Source organism: Balaenoptera borealis (assembly GCF_965194805.1).
Source record: "Balaenoptera borealis genome assembly, chromosome: 14".
Classification (NCBI taxonomy): Eukaryota; Metazoa; Chordata; class Mammalia; order Artiodactyla; family Balaenopteridae; genus Balaenoptera; species Balaenoptera borealis.
The window spans coordinates 89,780,105-89,806,320 of NC_138875.1; the positions used below are offsets into that span (position 1 = coordinate 89,780,105).

Sequence of the window (26,216 nt, forward strand, 5' to 3'; positions counted from 1 at the left end):
ACATGCTGTTCTTTATTTGCGTGTAACTGCAGACTCAGCAGCCTGCTTACGTTCAGCCTAGGCCTCAGCAGCGACCAGCCGAGGGGGAATTGGTTGGCCGTGGACAACAGAGAGGAACAGTAGGAGCGACAGCCCAGCCACAAGGTGAAGGGAGCGTGAAGAGGCTTCTTTGTGTGTGTGTGTGTGTGTGTGTGTGTGTGTGTGTGTGTGTGTGTGCGCGCGCGCGCGCGCTTGCAGCGTTAGGTGTGGATGGTGACCAAAGCTCTGCGTAAAGAAAAGGGACTCCCAGCAGTCCCTGAAAGTGTGGCAGCATCTCCCTCAATCTGCATCCTGCCCCTGAGTGCAGGGCCACAGGATTTCTTTTCTCCTTGGAAATGAACCCCGGCCTACCAGAGCCCCCACACTTGCTATTACAAAGCAAATTCTAAACTGATTATAAATTTGCTTATTATGCATGAATCATCTTAGAACATCCTCTCGGCATCATCTTTAGTGACTTCATCAAAGCTGTACCAACTTTTACATTTGTAACTTTGACTTAGAAAACATACTTTCACTTGTGTTGTTTTGGTTCATCCTGTTTCTCAGATGCAAAAACTGAGGTCAAAGTTGTGACAGCCAGTAGAGTCAGAACACCGGTTCTGATTTCAAAACTCGTGCTTTTTCGCTGCATTGTTGCGAAAACTAATTAACTGGATGCTTGGTGTAAGATTCTTCTCCAGTTATTAAGTTTGGTTTTGGTATAGGAAAAGCAGACCCATGTATACATAGGGAGAATTAACATAGTCACATTGGCTTTTAAACCCTGGGATGGGCATGGGAAACGGGCAATAAAATAGTGCTGACGCAAAGGGAAAACTAGAAAACGAACCTGGTTCCTTGCTTTATGCCTTGCACTACAGTTCCATGTACTCCGAATATTTAGTCATAACCAATGAAATCCATAAAATTAGAAGAAAACATGAGTGAATCTAAAATGAACTTGAAGTGGTGTGAATCAAGCTATGACAAATAACGTCAGTGTCAGCAGACAACCTGGAAACTTAAATGATGGAGGAGCTCATTTCTCTGATACACAGAGCAGTCTTATGAATCTGTGATATTAACAAGCTGCTGGCAAAGTGGACAAAGGAAAGGGCACAGCATTGAAAAATACAAAGGCCAATAAAGTGGTAAGCCTTATCATTAAGTTTAAATTAAATTGATTTTTTTAAACAGAATAAACATCTGTTTATTCTCCATTTTACTTTTTGCCAATGTTGGCAATTGTAAAACTGGAATTTGTGCTCCCTGTGGGATTGTACTAACTTTTGGATGGCATTTTGTAGTGTGTAGCAGCAGTACACTTTTATTAGCAGTTACATTCATGGTAGTGTACCCAGACACTGGAAACCCCTACCCAATAAGAGGTAAAACCCACTGTACTTTAACAAGAGAGTACCATTTAGCCATTTTCAAGAATGTAAAAACTTGACTGAAATGAAAGCAACTTGTAAAACAGCTTTGTATTTTTAGTAAATACGTGTTATGTGTATGTATATATTTTCTGTATAGAAAATTTTGAGGAAAAATACATCAGTGGTTAATAGTGCTTCATTTGAAGAATCTATTAGAAGACAAGGGGCCTTTTATTTGTTGCTTTATGTATCTAATTACATCTATTGCTTTTGTGATACTACAGGATGTTTCAAACTTCAAAGTGCCTGATGACAATTCTTTTACGGGAATTAATCTCCTTAAATGTATAGGATTTTATCCAGTCACTTTGTCTAGATGCCTCAGTTCTTTCTTTTTTAAATTACCCATTTAATCCAAAAAGTGAGCAGGGGGGTACAATCTGTTCTATTAGAATAAATATATCACAGTAAATTACAAATGTTTCTAATAATAGAAACTTGCATGAGTTTTAAATATACAAGCCAAGTGAGAATTCTGTATCCAGCATTATAGCAGGCTAGATATCCTCCAACTAAATACCTTTAATGTGCTAAATTTTAAAATATCTTTTTAAAATTCATCTGATCTGGCTAGAGAGTTGGAAAATCTTCAGAGGCCAGAAATGACAAGAATAAATCCCGAGTGGGAATCAAGTGCTGAAACCAGTGACTCCAAAAATCACCTCCAGGTCACTTGCTTTTATTATTTTTCCCCAGTTTTATTGAGGAAATAATTGACATATATCACTGTCTAAGTTTAAGGCATACAGCATGATGGTTTGATTTACATGTATTGTGAAATGATTACCACATTAGGTTCACCTAACACCCATCTTCTGATAAAGATACCATCAAAAGAAAAGAGGAAAAAAATTTTCTCCTTGTATGAGAACTCTTCGGATTCACTCCCATAATAAGTTTCCTGTATATCATTATAGCAGTGTTAGCTATAGTCATCATGTTGTGTATTATATCTCTAGTACTTATTTATCTTATGACTGCAAGTTTGTACTTTCAGACGCTTTCCTCCAATTCTCCCTTCCCTACCCTCTGCCTCTGGTAACAAGTCTGATCTCTGTTTCTGTGAGTTTGGTTTTGGGGTTGGTTTTTTCTATTTGTTTTTAGATTCCACATGTAAGCGAGATCATACAGTAATTTGTCTTTCTCTGTCTGACTGATTTCACTTAGGATAATGCCCTCAGGGCCCATCCATGTTATCATAAGTGGTCGGGTTTCCTGTTTTTATTATTTCCTGAATAATAATCCATTATATATATGCACCACAAACTCTTTTATCCATTCATCCATCAATGGACAGCTGAAGTTGTTTCCATGTCCTGGCTATTGTCAGTAATGCCGCTGCCAACATGGGGGTGCAGATATCTTTTTGAGTGAGTATTTTCATTTCCTTTGGATATATTTCCAGAAGTGGGATTGCTGGATCATATGGTGGTCCTATTCTTAATTTTTTAAGGAGCCTCCATACTGTTTTCCGTAGTGGCTGAACCAATTTAAAATTCCGCCAGCAGTGCACGGGGATTCTCTTTTCTCCTCATCCATGCCAGCATATGGTATCGTTGTTCTTTTGATGATGGCCATTCTAAACAGGTGTGAGGTGATAGCTCATTGTGGATTTAATTTGTATTTCCCTAATGACTAGTGATGTTGAGCATCTTTTCATGTACCTGTTACTCTTTCATATATCTTCTTTGGAGAAATGTCTGTTCAGGTCTTTTGCCTGTTTTTTAAATTGGCTTATTTGGTTTTTTGCTATTGAGTTATATGAGTTCTTCATATATTTTGGATATTAACCTCTTATCATATGTAAAGTTTGCAAATATTTTTCCCATTCTGTAGGTTGTATTTTCAACTTGTTGGTGGTTACTTTTGCTGTCCAGAAGTTTTTAATAGTCCCACCTGTTTATTTTCTATTTTGTTGCTTGTGCTTTAGGTGTCATATCTTAAAAAAAAAAAAAAAAAATCATTACCAAGATCCCGTGTCAAGGAGCTTTTTGTTTTGTTTGTTTTGTTCTAGGAGTTTAATGGTTTCAGGTCTTACATTTAAGTCTTTAATCTATTTCAAGTTAATTTTTGTAAGTGGTGTAAGATAGGGGTCCAGTTTCACTCTTTTACATATGAATATCCAATTATCCCAGCACCATTTATTGAAGAGACTGTCTTTTTTTTTTTTTTTTAACATCTTTATTGGAGTATAATTGCTTTACAGTGTTGTGTTAGTTTCTGCTGTACAACAAAGTGAATCAGCTATGCATATACATATATCCCCATATCTCCTCCCTCTTGAGTCTGTCTCCCTCACGCCAGTCAGAATGGCCATCATCAAAAAATCTACAAACAGTAAATGCTGGAGAGGGTGTGGAGAAAAGGGAACCCTCTTGCAGTGTTGGTGAGAATGTAAATTGATACAGCCACTATGGAGAACAGTAGGGAGGTTCCTTAAAAAACTAAAAATAGAACTACCATACGACCCAGCAATCCCACTACTGGGCATATACCCAGAGAAAACCGTAATTCAAAGAGACTGTCTTTTTTTCCATTGAATATTATTGGTTCCTTTGTCAGATATGAGTTGACCATGTATTCCTGGGTTTATTTCCGGGCTCTTGATTCTGTTCCATTGGTCTGTGTGTCTGTTTTTGTGCCGGTATCATACTGTTTTGATTACTGCACCTTTATAGTATAGCTTGAAATCAGGAAGTGTGATGCCTTTTGCTTTGTTCTTGACAGTTCTTTTGAAACTTAGAATATTTGACATGCGCAGCTGTGTTCAACAGAGCAAAATTTCATTGAATTAAAACTCTGGGCAAAAAGATGCGCTGAAGCTGTTTCTTAAAAAACATATCCTTATTATTGCAGCATTAAAATGCAAATAAAATTTCTGGAAAAGCTTAAATCTAAACATTCTTTGTATCGATCTTCACTAATACTTTTTTAACAGTTCTTACGAATTTAAATTTACTTCTGTGAAACTCAATTCCCTACCTGTGAAAAGGTATATGTTGTACCTTTATAGATGAGGGCCACTGTGAGCATCAAATGATACTCAGGATCACAAATGCAAGGCCTGGTTTTACCACCTTTCACGGGTCTTGTACGTGTTATATCTGAGAAGTGCTTCTCACAGTAAATGTTCAAGGATCTACTGTGTTTTAGAAATTAAAATGACGACCTTAACAGATTTATCATTGATGAGCCCTTGTTTGAGACCTCGATTTTTCACTCTGTGAAGGGGGATAGGGTTCCATTGCAGGACTCTTAAATAGAACAGCAGCATGATCGATCGGATTCGTGTTTTTAATAAAGCACTCTGGCAGCTGCGTGGAAGGGGAATTAGCAAGGTTTCCAGTTGTATCCATTTTGAAATGTGTCATCTTTCTAGACTGACAGTTAATCAAGTTTTGGCTAAAGTATTAATAATAGCGGTGCTATATGTAGAGAGGGGAGCAAACCTCATCGTCGTTTATATTCAGAAACTTGCAATCAGGTTTTCACATCCAGAACTGACATTTTTTTAAGAGAAACTCAAAAATTTTTCAGGGAAAAATTCCGATCAAACCTTTATGACCTGTTGTTGCTATCAGGTTAGATTCAGTATACCTGACCTTTGTTAATGTAATTAAACCATGGATACCTTAGGCTGAAAGACTTTGGGATAAAAAGTTCACCAAGGGAGACAAATATAAACAGTTACATATTAAAAGACTTTTAAAATAGAGCCCCTGAAAATCATGAGGCAGGCACAAGAACCAACATATTTAGCAGTACCTTTAAAGCACCTTATAAAAGAAGTTCTCATTTAAAACTTACTCCATCCTGTAAAATTTATTATAATCAATTTTTCAGGTGAAGAAATTGAAGCTCACATTAAAATAACTGATATGTTTTGTTTAAGCTGTGTTACTTCTCCTCCAGAAGCTGGCCGTTCTGGGCTAGTTCTGGCATTTGTGGTCAGAAGAGAACTGGGCTCTCATCCTTTCGTTCTCTCCTCCCAAGTCCATGACCTCTGTCATTAAGACTTACGTTTTGTTCAGAATGTCTGCTTGAGCTCCCTCCTGCCATCACATCCAGATTCCAGGCAAGATTGGCAGCTAGGGGCATGGACAACAGAAAAGCCAGCTATTGACTCCCCTGTGGTGCTTTCCCAGACATTTCATCCAGTAATTTCTGCATAAGTCTCTTAGGCCCTCCTTACCTGCAAGGAAAGTGGAAATTCTAGTCTTCTAGCTGTATTACTCCCAAAATAAACTTTTAAAAGAAGAATGAAAGATTGGTTATTGGGTAGTCAGTAGTCTCTGCTACACAAGATAACATGCGTATTAACTGAAAGCTAGATCTTAACACTTGACTACAAAGCCCATGTTCATTCTTTGGCCCACGTCATACTATTGATATGAGATACTTCATAATATATTTCATGCAAATTAAAGGACTTAATGATTTAGCATATTTTAGCCACAGCTTTGGCAAGTAAGCATGAACTGATAGCTAACCTATCCCAGTAGATGTGTGTCATGGCCACGGGATACACACAGGCCCATCCCATCTGTTCTGCTGGCTCGTAAGGGAAATTAGTGAGGAAATTACATTTTAGACTTAACGTTTTCTAATTCAGGTTGCACATTTAAATCATATGAACTACCAATTCCTACAGCTATAATTACATCATAAAAATTGTGAAAAATACTGATATTAAGGCCCACAGGTGGTTATCAGACCTAGAGACAGAAAAATAATTACCCAGTCAATAAACATGTGCTCCTAAGTTCTTGAATCACTCCAGTTGTCTTGATCTTGTAAAGGTATATATGTCTTGTGAGGGAGCTGAGTTTGCCTAGGGCAGTGACAAGAAGGGCTTCACAGAAGAGGTTATGGCTGAGAAGTTGTTCTCTCCTTTGCCTGGCAGTTACCTGAAACATTCTGATGGGATTGTTACACACTACCTTTAGCACCTCAGGAGCCTTTGGGTTTCATGTAGTAGAGTACTTTGGGAATCGTCATTCTTTATTTCATGCTGCGTATTACTTAGATGTCATTTTTTTCTTGTTTTTCCTTTTTTTTTTTTTTTTTTTTAAGAACTCCAGATATCTGCTGGATTTCAGGAATTATCATTAGCAGACAGAGGAGGTCGTCGTAGAGACTTTCATGATCTCGGTGTGAATACAAGACAGAACCTAGATCATGTGAAAGAATCAAAAACAGGTAGGTTAATTCTTAAGAGTACAGTTTTCAAGTACACAGGACAGTGAATTGAAGCACTTTAATTTCGGTATTTATTTGTACGGTGCATTACTAGGGTGAAGGAGCACATTTGGTCAAGGATTTTGCATGGATGGCTTTTCCATTTTCCTCTCTCCCTTTTGGTTTTGACATAGGTTATAGATGTCATTAGCTGCACTGAAATGTTGTTTTATTACATAGACCACTTTTTTCATTTAAAGCTTTTTGCTGTAAAGAGATTTCATTGGTTTGGTTATAAATTACTCAGCCTAGGGAGGATTTATTTCTAAATGGATGCTTGTAGTAATTTACCTAAGTAGAATAGTCTCCAGAGTCAGATGTCTGAGAACTTTTGTGTTGTCTGCTGCTTTTAACCCCTTGTTTACAGGACTGTGTCTGCCTTGTCACGGCAGTGAAGATTTCAAGGAAGAGTAAACTTGATGTTTCATTAATTGAAAGTGACTTACCTTTACAGGTTCCTCAGGTATGATAGTGAGGCTAAGCACCAACCATTTTCGATTGACGTCCCGCCCCCAGTGGGCCTTATATCAGTATCACGCTGACTATAGCCCGGCAGTGGAAGCCAGAAGACTCCGCTCAGCTCTTCTGTTTCAACATGAAGACTTAATCGGAAGGTGTCACGCTTTTGATGGCACAATATTATTTTTACCTAAAAGACTACACCACAAGGTTATTTCAGTTGTCGGGTTGGGGAGAGGGAGATGGGGAGTTCTACGTCAAAGCTAACCTGCCACAGTCTGGGGTAGCTTTAGAGAAACCCCAGTGGTCTCCTGTCTGTTAGGACTTGTAATACACCCATGCATGCATTTGGCATTATTATACCATTCTCAGATCCACCTGAGTGACTTAATGATCACGATCAAATAATAATAAGGCGCTTAATCACTCTTTTCTCATACCCATTCTGTTACTCTTTTCTCATAGTCATTCTTTTTTTTTAATTTAAAACTTTTCCATACTTTTCATTGTTGCCTTATTCAACAGGCTTATGTGATTGGCCCTATTTTAACAAAATTAAAAGTTTGGTTTTCCACCACTCTGGCTTCAGGTTACTGAAGTTTTTAGTCAGACCCGAAATGGAGAGCATGTGAAGATAACAATCACCTTGACAAATGAACTCCCACCTACATCACCAACTTGTCTGCAGTTTTATAATATTATTTTCAGGAGGTATGTTGGTATTTTTTAACATTTTATTAAGAAATTTTAAACATAATCAGAAGTTGAAAGACATGTACAATAAGTACCTGTATACTTAGTGCCTAGATTTTACAATGGTTGGTTAGGATCATTGGGTTACCCTGAGTTTTAATCGTTTTTAGGTGTGGTGTACTGGTATAAATCTCATTTATTTGCTTTAAGCAAGCGTCATGTCTTTCACTTCCCCATTTGTGTTGAGATTAGATCTTTCAAATCCCATTTGAGCTTATGTTAAGAGCACACATCCTCTCAGCACTTTAACTTTATATTCCTTCTCTCCCACAGGGGGTGCCAATTCAGAAAGCAGGACAGGGTTTAGGTCTGTTCCGATTTACTTCTTCCGTCGTAGGACACGTACAGTGCGTGCTCCATGATTGGCTTTCAGTGTGGGTGCTGTGTTTTCCAAACCCAAAGTTGTTGGACACAAGTTCTGTGAAGGCCCCCCGCCCCTGCCATCCCCCTGCTGAGTGGGAAGCAATCTGGATGAGCCTGAGCTTGGCATGAGCATAGTGAGACGTAATTCTTGGATTTGTAATTTACCTAAGTTGCTCATGAGATAACCTGTCACTGACTCATTTCGGTGGATACTTGTCTGAATTAATGTAATGGAAGATTTATTTTTCTGTAAATGATGGGTTGGCAAACTTTTTTTTGCAAAGGACCAGATAGTAAACATGTTAGGTTTTGCAGGCCATGTGGTCTGTGTCTCAACTATTAAACTCTGCTGTTGAAGCACAGGAACGGTCATAGGACATATATGATCATGGCTGTGTTCCAATAAAGCTTTACTGATGGACACTGAAATTTGAGTTTCACATAATTCATGCATCATTAATCTTTTGATTTTTTTCCAGACCTTTAAAAAATGTAAAAAGAAAAAATAGCTCCTAGGCCATACGGCAGGTAGGCTGGATGTGGCCCCCCCTATGAGCCATAGTTTGCCAACTCCTGCTCTAAACAACATGCCATTGTGATTGTAGTATTAGAGATACTGAGCAATATTCATTTCTCTATTCTGACCTTTCAAATTCTAGGCTTTTAAAGATCATGAATTTGCAGCAGATTGGACGGAATTATTATAACCCAAGTGACCCAATTGATATTCCAAATCATAGGTTTGTATGAAGTGGAAAGTCTCTGTTCCTTAGGTTTAGTCACAGACTTTGATAGCGATGCTCTGTTTTGAAATGATCAGATTTACTGTGGCTGCTAGTGGTACCCATCACATTAAGTGAGCATTTAACCTGGCTTAAACAATAAAGGAGACATCCCAGAATATTTGGATTTTAAAAAATCATGTGATATTTATTTGTCATGGGGGAAAAGCATAAAGAGTTGTCCAACACAAAGTTTGTATTTGCTCTTAGGTAACAAAATTCATCAGCTAGTGACGATTGCTTCAAAAGTTACTGCAGTGTATCAGGATTGCAGCTCAAGTGGTTTAGGTTTATTATAATAAACGTAGATGCTTTCAATTAGATTTTTCAAGTCTTAGATCAATATAAATAATAAAATTTAATAAAGTTAGTGTACTAAATTTAAAATGGAACTTATAAAGTTATTATATTATTATAAACATTCATTGTTGAAGATCTTAAAAAGATCAGTCTTTATCTGGAACCCTGTAAAACCTGAAGCTAAGTAAATGTACTCAAAGACTTGTACTGTTGACCCAGTTAATAAATGTAAAAACCATAACTTGATACATACAAAACATGTTTGGATGTTCATAGAGGTTACTTCATGGCGTTCATTGTCTTTGACAGGTTGGTGATTTGGCCTGGCTTCACTACTTCTATTCTTCAGTATGAAAATAACATCATGCTTTGCACTGATGTCAGTCATAAAGTCCTTCGAAATGAAACTGTTTTAGATTTCATGTTCAACTTGTTTCATCAAACTGAAGAACATAAATTTCAAGAACAAGTTTCTAAAGAGCTGATAGGTTTAATTGTTCTCACCAAGTAAGGCTTTTAATAACGCAAAATAATTTTACAAGTCTGAAGATACTGCGGCCTTCTAGTCCTGTAATGTTAGATGGAGAGAAAGTAGGGTTTAAAGTTGAGAGGTGGGAATAACACGAAAACAGGGGAGGGATATTTATAACCTTTCTCAAGAACAAAAGTTTTGGGGGATTATACTCATCTTAAAAGGAGAAATAGCCAATGATGTCTATTCTTTTTAGTTTTAATTTTATTTTCTAATAGTTTAGTTAACTTCCCCATCCGTCTAGTGTATAGCATGGTCTTTAAGAAATTGTTTTCCCTTTATCTTTCCATAATATTGTCTGTTACCAAATGATTTGAAATTTTATTTTTTAGAGAGTACATAGTGTCTAGCCTCTCTTTTTGATAACATTTCTACATATTTTAATCAAATACCAATAAAATCTCCACTCCACAGGTATAACAATAAAACATACAGAGTAGATGATATTGACTGGGACCAGAATCCAAAGAGTACCTTTAAGAAAGCAGATGGCTCTGAAGTCAGCTTCTTAGAGTACTACAGGAAGGTAAGATGCTAATGTGGATTTTTATCTTTGTAATGTGAAGTACTTAGACCTTAGGAGGAATCTGAAACACCTTCAGTAGAATTTTCTGACAGGTGTACGTACGGAACAAGTTGCTTTTGAAGCTGTCGATAAATGTGTTTATTAAGGCGGTCACAGCATAGTTAGCTCGTTAGCAAAGGAGCTGTGCCCTGTCCTGGTTCCTTTCCTGCGGTAGAATACAAGGCTACAGTTGAACCTCAGCATGTGGAGGACAAGTAGGAGAACAGTACAAGTTAACAGTTTAGCGTGCTGTCTCTTATTCTGTAGCCAGCACTTTTTTTAAACTTCATCTGGCAGCGTGGGCTAAAGATCTTTGAACCCTTAGCATCCGTTGTGATAAATCTTCAAATGGGTCAACTCTTACTTTTGTTTTACATGCTGACAGAGTGAGACAGACTTGTCTCATGTGGGCTAGATCAGGTTATTGGGTGGCCCCCAGCCCCAGTTTTATAAAGATGATTCTAGCTGTCGGCACAGCGGTCACTAAACTGACAAAGACACGAGAGACAAATAGCAAGAAAGAGCAGCCACTGACTAGAAGAGAATAAAATGTTTCTCCAGGAAGGCATCGGAGCATTGCTGTAGTGTTCAGAGATAAGCAGATCTGCCCCTGTATCCTTAGAAGGTCACATCCCATTTGATGTGCTCTGTTAAAAGTGCAGGAAAAGTATTTAAAGAAAACACATTAATTAAAATCTTAAAACCTGTCTTTGAAGTGCTAAAATTTATTTCATTTTTTTCCTACTTTCTCTAGATTATTGCCTTTTTCTAAAAAGTGGAGTAAATGAATTATTATGTGTTTATATTTTGTGTCAAAAGTATACATCCGACTAGTGACCTTTGAAATGTCTTTTTCCTGAATATCTACTGTTGCCTGATCTTCAGCTGCTCTGCTGTGAGTGAGAAGATCAGATACCACTCTGGAGGGAAACGATTCTCTGAGAAGTCCCATTAAGAACTGGTCTTATTCTGGGCAAAATGAAAACAGGCCAAGGGTCATTTCAGCTTGATTTCCCTACTGCTGTTTTCCACCTCTGAAAACTCCTTGAGGACTCCAGCCATGTTTAACCTAGATTCTTCTGGGTGTCAGAGGTTACCATGAGAAATGAGTTTTGGCGTTTTTCTGTAGTTTATGTTAATAATCACGACCAGAGATGGGAATAATTGGTATATACCAACAGCAAATATAAAGAGGACACAGTTGAAAGTTTGATTTAAACCTGAAGTGAAGTCAGGGAAGATTCTCCCCTCCTCTGACCAGTATTGAATCTTACATGCCTGCTTATTCTTCCTTAAGGGACCTTCTAAATGCTGGCGTACTTAAAGGTTCTGCCTCAGGTCCCCAGTTACTGTATATTTATACTCTCCAGGTGATCTCCAGTCTATGCTAAGACTTCACACATGATGTGTTAACAATTCTCAGGTTTCTAGCTCTAGCCCTAGGCATGTCTAAACCTACTTGTTCTGAATATTTGGATGTCTCAGAGATGCCTTAGCTGTGACCAACACTGAACATGTGATATCCCCCTAACCTGGCCCCTGTGCGGTGCTCTTCACCGGAGCAGGGAACACCGCTTCCACCAAGTCAGGAATTTTATAGTTTATATACGCCCTAGTGCCTAAGTAGGCACCAGGTATTTGCGCGAACAGGTGAATGATGGATAATTCAAACCTCAGATCACCATGCTTTGTATAACTTACCTTGTGTAACTAATTGTCAGATCCTATCACCCTGCCTTGCTTATCTGAAACGCCTTCATCTTTCTCCATTTCTAAGTGACCGCCACCCCTGTCTAGGCCCCGTTTCTCTCTCTCACTCAGCTGGTCTCTGAGTTTTCATTTCTTAGGTTTCTGATCCCTTTCCAAACTCATACACGTCTGATGTGACTCTTTCTACCCAAAGTAATTCAGTGGCTTCCCGTTGCTCCTGTGTCTTGTTAATAAGCACGTTTTTCCTTAGCCGGTGAAACCCTGAGTGATGCAGCCGCTGTGTGTCCTCATCTTGTCACTTGCCCGGCCGTCTTATCCAACCCCGGGGCTCCCTCTGCCTGACAGCGCGCGCTCTGCATGCTTGACTCGTGCTCTCAGGCTGACATCTCAGCTTAGGTTGCTTCTTCAGGGAAGATTTCTGTCACAACCAGGGATAAAGGTGTCTAGTAGATCGAATTAATCAGAAGGGGTGGGCTTGAAATATTTGAAGGAATCAAGGTATTCTTAGAACTTCCTAGCAGAAATGGAGTTTTAGTAATAAGTGATGGCTTCGTTCTTGTATATTGAAGATAATATCTGGGAAACACTCAGTGGGAGAGAAAGGCCTTTGGAAGGGAAGATCATGGTCAATCACTTTTAAAAAGAAAAGGTTTAACAGTAGTATGGAACAGAAATGAAAGTGCTAGTTTTTCATATGCAGGGGAAAATGTGAAAAGAACTGGCAGGAAATCCCACAGCTCTGTAATTAAGAACTGTGCATGGAAGGCCCTTTGGTGACACAGAGAATAGGAACACTTCTGAAGTTACTACCACGTTTCTAGCCGTGTGTGTACCCAAGTACATGACGTGTAAGCAGGGTGACTGTTAATAGACCCGCAATAAAGTAGTGTGATGAATAAGTAGTATAGATAAATAGAGCAGAGGTCAGATGTGCATGTTCTACTTGGAATTTTCTTGTCTGAAATGAAAGCTTTTCCGTGGGTGGTTGGTAAAGAGTTGAATGTAGGACAAAGTCAGTGACAGGCTAGAAGTCATGGTCTCTTAATTCATGATGATAGATGGCCAGGAGCTTGACTGTACAATAGGAAGAAGGAACGGGCAGGTACCATAGTCTCCTGAGAGGCCAAGACTCAGGAAATGGCCACGACGGTATTACTACCTTGTCTGCTTAGTGGAGATGTGATTGTTTTAAAGATAAAAAGTTAGAACTGAATTAACCAGGTTAGTAAAAGATGGTGGGAGAGGATACAAGAGGTGATGGAAAGAGGGTCTCTAAGACACAGGGCCAGAAGCTCTAGGGAAGACAACTTGAGAGAAGTCTGCGCGGTCTCGAACTGCAGAGCTGAGCTGGAGGCCAGAGAGCCGTCTCGCACGTTCGTCAGATACTAAGCATCAACATGTGTGGTCTCTTTACGGGTTGTAAAAACTTACCCTAGATCGTGATTACATGTGGGGAATCTTAATACCACTAAATGGAAGTTCAGCTTCAAAGCAGAAACGTTCCCTGATTAAAAATGTCCCCTAGTGTGCAAGCCTCCTCCCTGGCACCGTTTATTCAAACAGTGAGACGACTTTCACAAGCTAGTCCTCACTATAATAAGAGTAGTTTTAGAGGAATTGCACTGTGGTGAAGACTTGGAGTTACACAGACTACTGTTTCTAAACCAAGAGGGCAAAAAATGAAGTAAATAGAACTGTGACTGCAAGTCACAACTTAGAGCCTTACTGACCTTGACCGTCTGCGTTTTTAGGAGAAAAGATGACGTGCTCAGCAGAGCATATGAATCCCAACCTGGGTAGTAGGATTAAAAGGACAATTTTTATACTTGGAAACTGATACTAGCCGTGCTGTGGGCATCAGTTCTTAATGTTAAAAAGAAACTTTTATTGTCCATTACAAAATGACATGTGACTGAAGGCATTCACTGTGAACAGGGATACTTTCTTCCCTTGAATAGCAATATAACCAAGAAATCACCGACTTGAAACAACCAGTTCTGGTCAGTCAGCCGAAGAGAAGGAGAGGCCCTGGAGGCACGTTACCAGGCCCTGCGATGCTGATCCCCGAGCTCTGCTACCTCACAGGTACCGCTGACTTTTCTTTACTGGAATGAAACCACGGAGCTTGTTTCCCCGTCTGTTCTAGAAGTCACTAAACATTCCTTCACACCCTCCGTCCCCTCAAAAGCCCTTAAAGCTGCTTTGTCTCCTCGGAATTCTTTGACTCACCACCACCCGACACTCCAGATACTTAGACACGATTCTTGTTTCTTTAACCGTATCCCTTTAAACGTTTTGTTTAAAGGTCTAACTGATAAAATGCGGAATGATTTTAATGTGATGAAAGACTTGGCTGTTCATACAAGACTAACTCCAGAACAAAGGCAGCGTGAAGTAGGAAGACTGATTGATTACATTCATAAGTAAGTCATCTATGCTTCACTGGGGTATGGTTTCAATTCTTTATTTTACGTGGGTTTGGAGGAGTGACAGAAGGGAATTTTGTTTCGCTTTGTATTTGCAGTATTCAGGGTGGGTTCTTCATGTTTCTAAGTGACGCTGCTGTTTGCCAGGGAATAATTAAGTTAAACCTTGTAGCCTGTGGTCATTTCTAATTCTTCTGTTAGAAAAAGAATAGAATAGAAAGCAAAAGTGTTTGGGACAAGTCTATTTTTTTCTCTTTGTTATACCACTGTGTTTACTTTGAGGAGGAGATAGTTTGGGCATCAGGAATTTTAAATGAAATGATATCATGAAGGGAAACATGGCTGTGATGAGAGAAAAAGAGATTGTACGTCTGGGTTTCCTGGCATTCTCGGTAGGCTTTTTAGTCCTGAGAGAAACCTGTTGTAGGTTGCAGTGGGTCTCTCTTTGCATGTGTGCACTAGTTCTTGTTCCGTTTCTTTACATTTAGCGGTATGTAAATATGTTAAATTTACAGAGACGATAACGTGCAGAGGGAGCTTCGAGACTGGGGTCTGAGCTTTGACTCCAACTTACTGTCCTTCTCAGGAAGAGTCTTGCAAGCAGAAAAGATCCATCAAGGTGGAAGAACAGTAAGGCAGTTCTTAAAGTTGTCCGTCCAATCAGATTTGGGTTAGACTCACAGTAGAGCACGCAGGGATACATGCCCTAGTTCCACGCCAGGCCAGTCCTCTCCTCCCCGAGCACCGCCACTGTCGACTGATGTGAGCACAGAGGAGGCGAAGCCTGTAGCTTGGTCCTCAGACCGTCCGTGAGACTTAGCTAAAAGGTGGCTTAATTTTTTAAAATAAGCTAAATTACTTAAATTAAGGTATAGTAGAAGTCTAAGTATCTGAATGGGTTGATATTTCGTCTGCCACTAAAGTGATCTTTTACAGGGAAAGCTCCCAATTTATTTGGCTTGATTTTTGTGTGGACCACTTGTTTGTTAGGGATCTATATTAAATATTGTGATGTCTTTTATATTTTATCTTCAGAAAAGGAAAGCAAGTATTCAAAAAATATGTTTCTGTGTAACTGAAGCACTACAAGTACCAAAATTTTAAAAATCCTTTTGTAAAAAGCTGTGCTCTTCTGTCTTCTAAATGTTCTGTGAATAACAACCTAATCATGTAGCTTAATACTTTAATTGCAATTGTTTTTATTACCCTTTGTAGTTAATATATATTCCTGTATAAGGGTTGTTGCGGAGGTGGGTAGGACATGTAAAAAGCACTGGGTTTTTTCCTCTATGGTAAATGTTTCTAGGGTCACTGTGCTTTGAGTCTGTTAGCTTTCTGCCTTGCTGTCAGATGTTTTCACAGCTTGCTTTCAGTATCTGACACCTCAGTCATAAAGTTGCTTAACTTAAAAGGCCTTATTTTTTTATATCTTTATCATGAGGGAAATAACACTTATCCTTGTAAGAGTTTAGAAAGATTAAGAAGACTGCAGCTTGAGATACTTAGAGTAGCTGGTGCAGGCAGGTAGGCACTTGAGTGGCAGCTGTTAATATGAATGTATTTTAAATAAAATTGACATAACCCTTTGGATACATTTTTGTATCTTTTTTTCCCTCACTATGGGCATTTCGTCTGTCACTGCAGTTCAAATTTAAGAGTGGTACTCTGAGGTTTAGAATATGCCATGGTAGAATTATTGAAGACTTTCTGGCTTTATCACCGAGAACTTACATGGAATTTACAGTGTCTCTGAACTTTCTTCTAGTTTGATTACAGTCCACAGTTTGCAGATTGGTCAAAGGAAACAAGAGGTGCACCATTAATTAGTGTTAAGCCACTAGATAACTGGCTATTGATCTATACTCGAAGAAATTATGAAGCAGCCAATTCGTTGATACAAAATCTATTTAAAGTTACACCAGCCATGGGCATACAAATGAAAAAAGCAATAATGTAAGTTTATCAGGTCATTTCTGCTCTGAAAATTGATTAGCGGTCATTTGGAGGGTGTGGGAACTCAAACTGTTAATGAAACTATCAAAAACATTAGGTGATCTGAAAGATGCGATACAGTTCCCTGTAAGGCGGATGCAGAAATGTAGTTGAGTCACTAAGGATGGGTGGGAGGACAAACAGGACAAACTCAGACTAGTGCTGTTGTGTGTTAGAAACAGGCTTTTGACCACACGGCTGCTCCTGGTGTTTTATTTCATGTTTTATACGGAAGTGTTTTGTGTGTCATAATCTATAGGAACCTTTCACCACACAGTACAGTTGTTGTTCCTTTTTCTGAATGTTGGATTACGTATTTCCGTTCTAGGATTGAAGTGGATGATAGAACTGAAGCGTATTTAAGAGTCTTACAGCAGAAGGTCACGTCAGATACCCAGATAGTAAGTAGCTACTTGATGTGGAGGCAGTTGACCTGGAATCAGTTGTTGTAAATCTTAGAACTTGAGTCCATTGTTGTAAATGTGATAATTAGGTTCCCAAACCGGTCACGACATACGTACTTGACCTACCTAAGATAGCTGAGTCAATGCGGCTTTACTTGTGCGCCTAGGAGCTTGTTGTTGTGCCCTGTGAACAAGGGGTGGAGAACAGCAAAGCCATCTTAAATTTTCCCGGACTCAGACGCTTTAATTATTCTAGAAAATCGGGGGGGGGAGAAAAGGCACAAGAGTAAAAAACAGTAACCAGCTGTTCAGCACACACAGTATAGTTAGGGTATCTGTAGTTACACTTAAGTATAATGAATGAGGTGGCAAAGACAAATTTAATGATAAACAGCATATCTGTGTTGCTTTAAACCCAAGAAATGAATTGGCTTCTTCTAATGGATTCCTTTTAGTCCTTTATCTCATACTTAAACGCCACAGGCAAACTACTGTTAGGTTGTCTGGAATAATAGAGACACCTAGGGTAGGAAAATGATTTTATTGGGGGCCATGGAAAGAAAGATAAGAATCTGAGAATATAAATTGGAGAATACAGCAATGAGTTAAAGAGCTGAATTCAACTCCAAAACTTAAACTTGAATCCTCAAAATTTGGGCAGGTGTGGGTGGCTTGGTTGGTTGGTTGATTTTCCAGCCGTTTTGCGATGTACTTGACATGTAACATTGAGTTTTAAGTGTACAGTGTGATGACTTGATACGTGTATGTGTTGTGAAATGACGACCACACAGGGTTAGTTAACACCTCCATCACCTCCCATAATTACCGTTCTTTCTGTGTACGTGGTGGTAACACTCAAGAGCCACTTCCTTAGCACCTTTCAGGTGTATAATACAGCGCTGTTAGCTGCGATCACCACGCTGCACAGTAGGTCCTCAGAACTCAGCTTTCAGCTGCAAGCCTGTGCCCTTTGGCTGCCATCTTCCAGTTGGGGGCAGGGGCCTGCTTAGATCAGGTACTTCAGCTTCCCCAGCGTTGCCCATGGACTTGCTAGGAAATTTCATCGTTTGATCGTATTCTCCAGCCAGAGCTTTAAAAATTTAAAAGCCATGATTCTAGGTGGGTCATGAGTAAGAAAATTGTGAGCATTTTAGAAAATCTTTTATTTGTCCACCTGTAGGTTATCACTAACTTGTTTTGCCCTATTCCCTACCTCTAAAGTAGTCCAAGCTGGCAATAGAGCATATTTAACTAAGTTCTCAAGTTTTGAATTATTTGCTTAACATGCCTTCTTTATTAGTATCTATGACCTAGTTGAATGTAATGAGCATTAGCTAAAAGTTAATGTCATACTTACTAGCTACATGGCAGAGATGAATAGTAAAGTAAATGATTTTGTGGGTTTGGTTTGCTGTCTTCTTCCTTGAACTTAATTATCAAGTTTCCTAATTCTTTGTAATGAGGGCGTTTTGTTCGTTTTTAGGCTGTTTGTCTGTTGTCAAGCAGTCGGAAGGACAAATATGATGCTATTAAAAAATACTTATGTACAGATTGCCCTACTCCAAGTCAGTGTGTGGTGGCCCGAACCTTAGGCAAACAACAGACTGTCATGGCCATTGCTACAAAGATCGCCCTGCAGATGAACTGCAAGATGGGAGGAGAGCTTTGGAGGGTTGATATGCCTGTAAGTTTGATTTAATTGGTGGATAAAAGTTTTCATTGTTATTTAAGAAAAATGGAATTTTTAAATACTGCTGGTATTCTGTTGTATCTAACATAACGATGTTTTTGTTAAAGCTAAAGCTAGCCATGATAGTTGGCATTGATTGCTACCATGACACCACAGCTGGACGGAGGTCAATTGCAGGCTTTGTCGCAAGCATCAATGAAGGGATGACCCGGTGAGTGGGCTTTGGGAGCTGCAGATTAACTGCTAGACGTAGGCAGCACAGGCCACGAGTCCAGCGGCCAGTGTCTGGGGAGGACCGGGGTCGTGTTAATTCTTTACCTTGATTTCTCTTACGTTAGATCCAGTAAAAGAGAGAAGTTAGAAAAGGAAACCAGTTATTAGCTACCCTCCCATTTTTAATGTCCTTCACTGGCCCTTAACCTGATGTAGTGGTCAGACTGCGTTTCAGGTTATTTTAGTATTTGTATTTGCGGGGAGGATGCATCTTTTTAAATGTGACTGTCTCTAAAAACTTCTTTAATAATTTTATTGACCACTGAATGTAATTTCAAGTTGTCATGTTAACTTTATTTTGGAAAACCCACTTGAGTTTACCCAGTCACTTGTATTTCGACGTAGTGAAATTATTTTTCAGTGCTTTTCTTAGAACTAATAGAATTGCCAAGAATAGGAAGAATGAAAATTGAAGCATTGATGTGTTAGCGTTCCTAATGGGCATATTTCAAGGTGTTTTATCTTTTAGAAAAGTATCTTTTATCAAGAGCATAGTAGTAAGAGTGTGCTTCTGTGTGTTTTGAGGTGTAAACCTAGGAGGCATCTCTGGCTTAAATTTTATTTTCTTCTCAGTGATGGAATTATGGGACTGATTTATAATGAAAGAAAACTTTATGAAGATTTCCTGTATCTTGTCCCTTCTGCTTAAGATTTCAAAAAGGAAGTTAAAGAACATGATTTGCTAAGGGTAACATAGATATAGAATGATTCAAAAGTGAAAAACTTCTAGACAGTTGCATTCTCACCGCTGCCATGTTTTTTCTCTGAATAGCTGGTTCTCTCGCTGTGTATTTCAAGATAGAGGGCAAGAGCTAGTAGATGGGCTCAAAGTCTGCTTGCAAGGTGAGTCTCCTCTTGTGGTTTCCGTCTGGCCTCTGAACTAGAGTCTTCAAGAAATTGTCTTAAAGCTATGTTTCTGAAAAAAACCTGTGCCCAGAATTTGGTAGAAGCATATTTTTGTTCTGTGTTAATGTAGTTAAAACTTGTCTGGCTTTCTTTCAGCTGCTCTGAGGGCTTGGAATAGCTGCAATGAATACATGCCTAGTCGAATTATCGTGTATCGGGATGGCGTAGGAGACGGTCAGCTTAAAACATTGGTGAACTATGAAGTACCACAGTTTCTGGATTGCCTAAAATCTGTTGGTAGAGGTTACAGGTAAGCATGCGAAATGTAATCATTGTCTCTTTATAAAATTACACTTTTGGGGGCTTCCCTGGTGGCGCAGCGGTTGAGAGTCTGCCTGCCAGTGCAGGGGACACGGGTTCGAGCCCTGGTCTGGGAGGATCCCACATGCCGCGGAGCAGCTGGGCCCGTGAGCCACAATTGCTGAGCCTGCGCGTCTGGAGCCTGTGCTCCGCAACAGGAGAGGCCGCGATAGTGAGAGGCCCGCGCACCGCGATGAGGAGTGGCCCCCGCTTGCCACAACTAGAAGAAAGCCCTCGCACGGAAACGAAGACCCAACACAGCCATAAATAAATAAATAAATAATAAAAATAAAAAGTACACTTTTGTATCTTTGAAAATAATGTCACAGGGTGAACCGGTGAGAATCTAACCTTACAGGTGCGGTCAGACTTGAGGTAATGGAAGAGGTTTGGGTTGGGGGGGGGTGTCTCGTGGAGAATTTTTCGTGGAGGAGGGGCAGGCTGGAAATGTAGAGCGGGAGCTCCTTCAAGGAATGACGCATGGAGATGCCTTTACCGATCGTCTGCTGCCGCCTGTCTCTCCCAGAGCCTTGAAGTACGAGGGTCGGATTACCCAGTACATCCGTAGGCATCCACAGAATGGGCTATTGGAATATGTATTCCAAATAGTCTTAACTTTCTTTTTCTACCTCACTGTACCGTAAATACTTGTTTGGTTTCTGTGTGAACTCAGCTGGCCTGGCGCTTGGTGGGTAAGATGATTGGCGTGTGTTTGGTCTCACAGGGGAGATGGTTCTGCTTTGCCCTTTTAGGCGGTCTGCACAGCCCAGGGTACTTAGTGCTCCTCATAACTGAATGCTGCCCGCGTTCTCCTTTGAAAGCTGTACTGGGTTTCGCCCTCCTCTGCTCTCCTACAGAGGTCATTGTTCCTGCTATTGGGCGGTAAATTGCATGCCATCTCAAGACAGCTGTTTTAATAAGTTACATTGTTTAACTTTTGCTATTTTCTTTATCAGATTGTAAGGAGGTCCAGGTCAGGGACTGTTTAGTAAGAGCTTAGCGCATAATGTATTAAAGATTTGTGGATTTGATTTTTAAGGGTGCTTAGGAAATCCAGGAGACCTGTTTCTATGTGCTTGCACTGATTATTTTTGCCAGACTTTTTCAGCCGGTATTTGTTATCATTATAAAAAATGAGGGATTTTGAAAGTCATCTGACTGCACCTGGGCTCGCTGTGATCTGTAGGCCCATGGGATGAGCATTGAGAGCGTATTCCTAGCTAACTTGGAGGCGCTTCCAGGTCTTCTTTGGCCAGATTCTGAAAGGCCTCTTCTAAGTGTTGATTCTGCACATTTCTTAAAATGAGACCATTATGCCAGTAAGTTCTCAGAGCTTGTCGGGGGTGTTTTTATCTCTTTTGAAGTAATCGCGTTTCAGATTAAAATGCTAATAGGCATTTTATAATATTTTGCAAATGAAGGTTAATGTTCTTTCCTGTCCTCTTAAAATTCCTAGTGCTTATATTTTCTCATTAAAATAATGGTATTTATTTTATTTTGGTTTCTGAAGTTTTGTAAGCCTTAACTTGTGTTTTCTCCCTTAGATTTTCTGTCCTTATGGGGAGGGGTGATGTGGTGGAAGGGAGTAGAGGAAGGGCTCAGATGAACCGCTGCTTTCTTAGGTTTTTTTTTTTTAGTTGTTTACTACTTTAGCACTCAGAATTTTCTAGTCTTAGCTGCTTTTTTTCTCTCATCTAGCGAAAAGGAAAATTTCAAGAAGTGAAGAGTAGAGGTAATAGCGCAAGCTCGTCTTATTTCCTCAGGCTGAATATTTGGGATACTGGAAACATAACACTGTTGTCCCTGCTGGGGCCTGCATCTCTGGTTCTTTGAGTCTTTTGAGCCCTTTGGGTTGGGTCCCAGAAGGACTGGCAGGAATAGTTCCCAAAGAGGAGACTCTAGCCCTGTGAGTGCGTATCTGTGGACGCGGCCTCCTCTCCAAGGGGGTGGAACTGGGCCCGAGGAGGCTGGTGGGACTTCCTGCTCAGCTTCCCTTGAGCGAATAGGAGCACATGTTGCAGGGAGGGAGGATGTAAACTGCTTGCTTGGACTGGTGTATAGCAGACCATTGCCTGAAGTGGATTTCACGTCGGGAACCGCGCTGTTGCTTGGTGGCTGCAGAGATTAGTGAGTAGGAGCCATACGTCTTAAAACCAGAGTCGGGTTAATCCCGGCTTTGCCTTCATCTGTGGAACGGGAGGCAACTTAACCAAGGCTGACGAAAGGAGTAAGTCAGAGTGTTCAATGTACGTCACACGCTGCCCAGTAAGCACTCAATAAATAGTGGGCAATTCATCTAGAAAGAAGTTTGGAGTTGTATATAAAGTAGAACAATATCCAAGAATTATTCCTCACTTTGAAGAAATGCAGAGTTTGGACTGTAATATTTGTAGTTATCCTTAGAACCACAGTGTTTGTTTTTTAATTGAAATGTTGATGTTAACTTTTTATGAAGATGCATCATGGATTAGTTGATTTAGAATGTTTGGTATAAGGACAAATCAAAAAGTCACTTTAGCATACTTGTGACTTGTCTTTATGCCACCACATTTGCTAAATCATTTCTTGTGATGTCACAGGACTAAAATCCACTTTGTCTTTTTTTTTTTTAATTAATTAATTTATTTATTTATTTTTGGCTGTGTTGGGTCTTCGTTGCTGCACGCGGGCTTTCTCTAGTTGCAGCGACCGCGGGCTACTCTTCGTCGCGGTGCATGGTCCTCTCAGTGCGGTGGCCTCTCCTGCTGCAGAGCATGGGCTCCAGGCTCACGGGCTTCAGTAGTTGTGGCTCGTAGGCTCCAGAGCGCAGGCCCAGCAGTCGTGGCACACGGGCTTAGTTGCTCCGCGGCATGTGGGATCCTCCCGGACCAGGGCTCGAACCCGTGTCACCTGCATTGGCAGGCGGATTCTTTTTTTTTTTAAATTTTATTTATTACTGTTTATTTTTGGCTGTGTCGGGTCTTCGTTGCTGCGTGCAGGCTTTCTCTAGTTGCGGCAACCGGGGGCTACTCTTTGTGGCGGTGCGCGGGCTTCTCACTGCAGTGGCTTCTCTTGTTGCGGAGCGTGGGCTCTTAAGCGTGTGGGTTCAGTAGTTGTGGCACGCGGGCTCAGTAGTGGTGGCTCGTGGGCTCTAGAGCACAGACTCAGTAGTTATGGTGCACGGGCTTAGTTGCTCCGCAGCATGTGGGATCTTCCCGGACCAGGGCACGAACCCGTGTCCCCTGCATTGGCAGGCGGATTCTTAACCACTGTGCCACCAGGGAAGCCCCACTTTGTCTTTTGATTCCTGAGACTGTGGCTCTGTTATATCCAGATCTGCTGTAGCTGGGCGGTGAGAGGTCTATTGTACATGGGTAGATAGTGATATTCCTAAAAAGTTCCTCCATTTACTTAAGTAGAATCACTTTCCTGCCCCTTGTATATTGGGTTACTTCTACCATGAAGGAGCACATTAAGTTTATGATTGAACAGAAGTTCCCATTTGGGGATCTTTCAGACCATCAGTCTAGACAGTGTGCTGTGAACTACCTACCCAAGTCAGACATCACCAGCCAGGTCCATACTGCATGTGAAGCCCTCTGCTTCCCAGTGTTTACAATAAAGTATATTTATGTTCTTAAGGAACTAATGTTCTAGCTGGAAAAAGAGCACAGGAAACTTGAGGTATTGAAAATCATAATATTTATCAAAGTTTATTACATGCCAGCACTGATCTAAGTGCTTAACGTGTTCTAGTTCATTTATTCCCAAACGGATATGTGTATACAGTGTGACTGTGTCAGACAGTGAATCTGAAATGAACCTTTAAGAGATGGATAGAAAGGGTATTCAAGCTGAATGCATACTGGCAGTTACAGGGCTGCCCTCAGGAGAGCCAAAAGGCATGTAGAGGCAGTGGATCTAACGTGACACAGAGCTGAAAGCCCCCTAGGCGAGAGGAGTTTAGTCTTGACGTGGGAAACCACCTGCAGAATGGGGCAGGGGAGGGAGAGGGGAAACGGCAGTATTCTGGTGCTGCTGTGTGGTGGGTTGAGGAGTGACTGAGCCGGGAGAGACAGAGATCCCCGATATGTTGTCAGCCAGTCATTTTGAAAGGCAGGAAGTTAGACTTTGAGACTGCTCAAATTAGCTTACCTGTCAAAGATTTTAGAGTTAATATCTTACTTTCCACACAGAAGAAAATGCCCACTGAAAAGGCTTTCAAACTGTGAACTTTAAAAACATGCCGGGTTTAACATTTTCATGAGACAGGTATGTCATATGCTTGGTTTAATGATTAAACATCTACATGACCTTGAGTCACAGGGCCCAAATATGCCATTTTATTTTCTACTCACAGTATTTTCCTGGCCCTAACTCCACGCCCTTACAAGTTGTGGAATCTTCCTTCACAACTGGGATAGCTAGTATGCCCCAAGAGGGATGTGTGTTTCCTTTTAAATGGAGTGTATGAATGTATGAATGCTTCAGTGTCCTGAAAATATGACTGACTAAATGCAGTTACATTCATCACCGTCTTAAGCCCAAGACTGACGGTCATTGTGGTGAAGAAACGAGTGAACGCCAGATTTTTTGCCCAGTCTGGAGGAAGACTTCAAAATCCACTTCCTGGAACAGTTATTGATGTAGAGGTTACCAGACCAGAATGGTAAGTTCTGTATTAGATGAAGATTGGTTTCTGTTTTGTTTTTTAGCATAGCCTCTGTACTTTATCACCTTTAACACATTTACTTGATAGTTCTTATACTTTATTTCTTATAAATACTAAAGTCTTTCATTAGTTTGATCTAATAATGCCCATGATTTATTAACTTAGTCTCTGAAATGGTGAACAGAGGTTTCTGTGCCATTTCTCTCTGGGGGAAGCGGGTTATTGTTTGTGCTATTAGTTATACATACTGAGTTTAAGAACAGCTGCTCTAGATTGCTTTTGCATTTTTTTTTTTTTTTACATTTGTAACCTCATCCATAGATTGTTATTTTCCAATCAAAATTTTTAGATCTGTGATGCACTTAGTCACCCACAGGTCAGAGTGTGTCATCTGAAACACAGTTGCAGGTAGAAAAGTGGCTTCTGAGCAAACACTTTTTACGTAACCGGGAGCTGCACCCTGCCATAAGAAAGCCAACTAGAACATTCAGGGGCACACGGTAATGATCTTATTAGCACATGAGGATTCAACTGTAAAGTCATGAAATTTGGTTCCTCAAAAACCCCTTTGTGGGGGATGGAGTACAAGGCAGCAAGTCATGTTCACGACAGCAAGTCATTGGTCAGTCCACATTGATGCCCTCTTCATGAGAGTGAACAGCTGTGATGGTTCTGTCTTCATACATAAATTTTTGGAGCCCTTTTTAAAAAGGGCAACTTTAATCAGGGTAAAGTGTCAGCCTAGGTGCAAAGTTTAAATGTGGAACACTTCTCCTGTGTGAACCTTAGGTAAATGAGGCATTACTGTACTAAATTTATGTAGACAAATGATAATACAGATTTTAGTTCTTTTTAGTCCTGTTATCTGACAATGTATAGAAATTTTTATTTCAAGATGCATTATCTTGGATTGTGTCTTTCTCTCGGGCAGGTGTTAGTTATCAGAAGGATTCTAACCTGTTGGGGAAAATCACTGAAGGAGGAAGACAGAATGGCCAAGATAGTAACTAAGATACTACAATTTCACTTCCTGTAGGATTCTCTTTAATGATTCAGAGCGACCTCATGATGCTTCTAACATTACTACTACTCTGATAACCAAAGCTCAGCTGTAACGTTGACCTAAAGACATAATTTTTTTTTAACAATTTGGGTAAAATCCAAGTTGAACTATGAAGTGTGAAAAAATTTGATTACTTTTTACTAGATGTTCTTTAAAACTTAACAGCTGCTGTTACTACTCAAATACTTGGAGAAGTCCACTTTGAACGATAATAACGTGCCTCAACTGGGAACAGAGGTTTTGATTCTAGCTCTTTTGTGATTTCTCTGTTCTTTTGGGCACGTCATTTAACATTTCTGGAAGCCTCATTTTGCTAAATAACAGTAATCTGTTGTAGATCAATTCTGATTTT

At 40.1% G+C, this 26,216-nt stretch overlaps 1 protein-coding gene across 1 annotated transcript in view; it reads left to right on the top strand.

Moving 5' to 3' along the window:
* Positions 1–26,216, top strand: part of PIWIL1 (piwi like RNA-mediated gene silencing 1) — a 38,951-nt gene that overhangs the window by 2,218 nt on the left and 10,517 nt on the right. Inside the window, exons 2-18 of the mRNA XM_082353304.1 lie at positions 33–144; positions 6,531–6,656; positions 7,150–7,364; positions 7,744–7,865; positions 8,930–9,010; positions 9,662–9,859; positions 10,299–10,410; positions 14,118–14,244; positions 14,465–14,582; positions 15,101–15,215; positions 16,351–16,538; positions 16,906–16,978; positions 18,465–18,665; positions 18,779–18,882; positions 19,717–19,787; positions 19,947–20,100; positions 24,673–24,798. Of these exons, the coding sequence (XP_082209430.1) occupies positions 33–144; positions 6,531–6,656; positions 7,150–7,364; positions 7,744–7,865; positions 8,930–9,010; positions 9,662–9,859; positions 10,299–10,410; positions 14,118–14,244; positions 14,465–14,582; positions 15,101–15,215; positions 16,351–16,538; positions 16,906–16,978; positions 18,465–18,665; positions 18,779–18,882; positions 19,717–19,787; positions 19,947–20,100; positions 24,673–24,798 (2,243 nt within the window). The remainder of the gene's footprint in view (positions 1–32; positions 145–6,530; positions 6,657–7,149; positions 7,365–7,743; positions 7,866–8,929; positions 9,011–9,661; positions 9,860–10,298; positions 10,411–14,117; positions 14,245–14,464; positions 14,583–15,100; positions 15,216–16,350; positions 16,539–16,905; positions 16,979–18,464; positions 18,666–18,778; positions 18,883–19,716; positions 19,788–19,946; positions 20,101–24,672; positions 24,799–26,216) is intronic.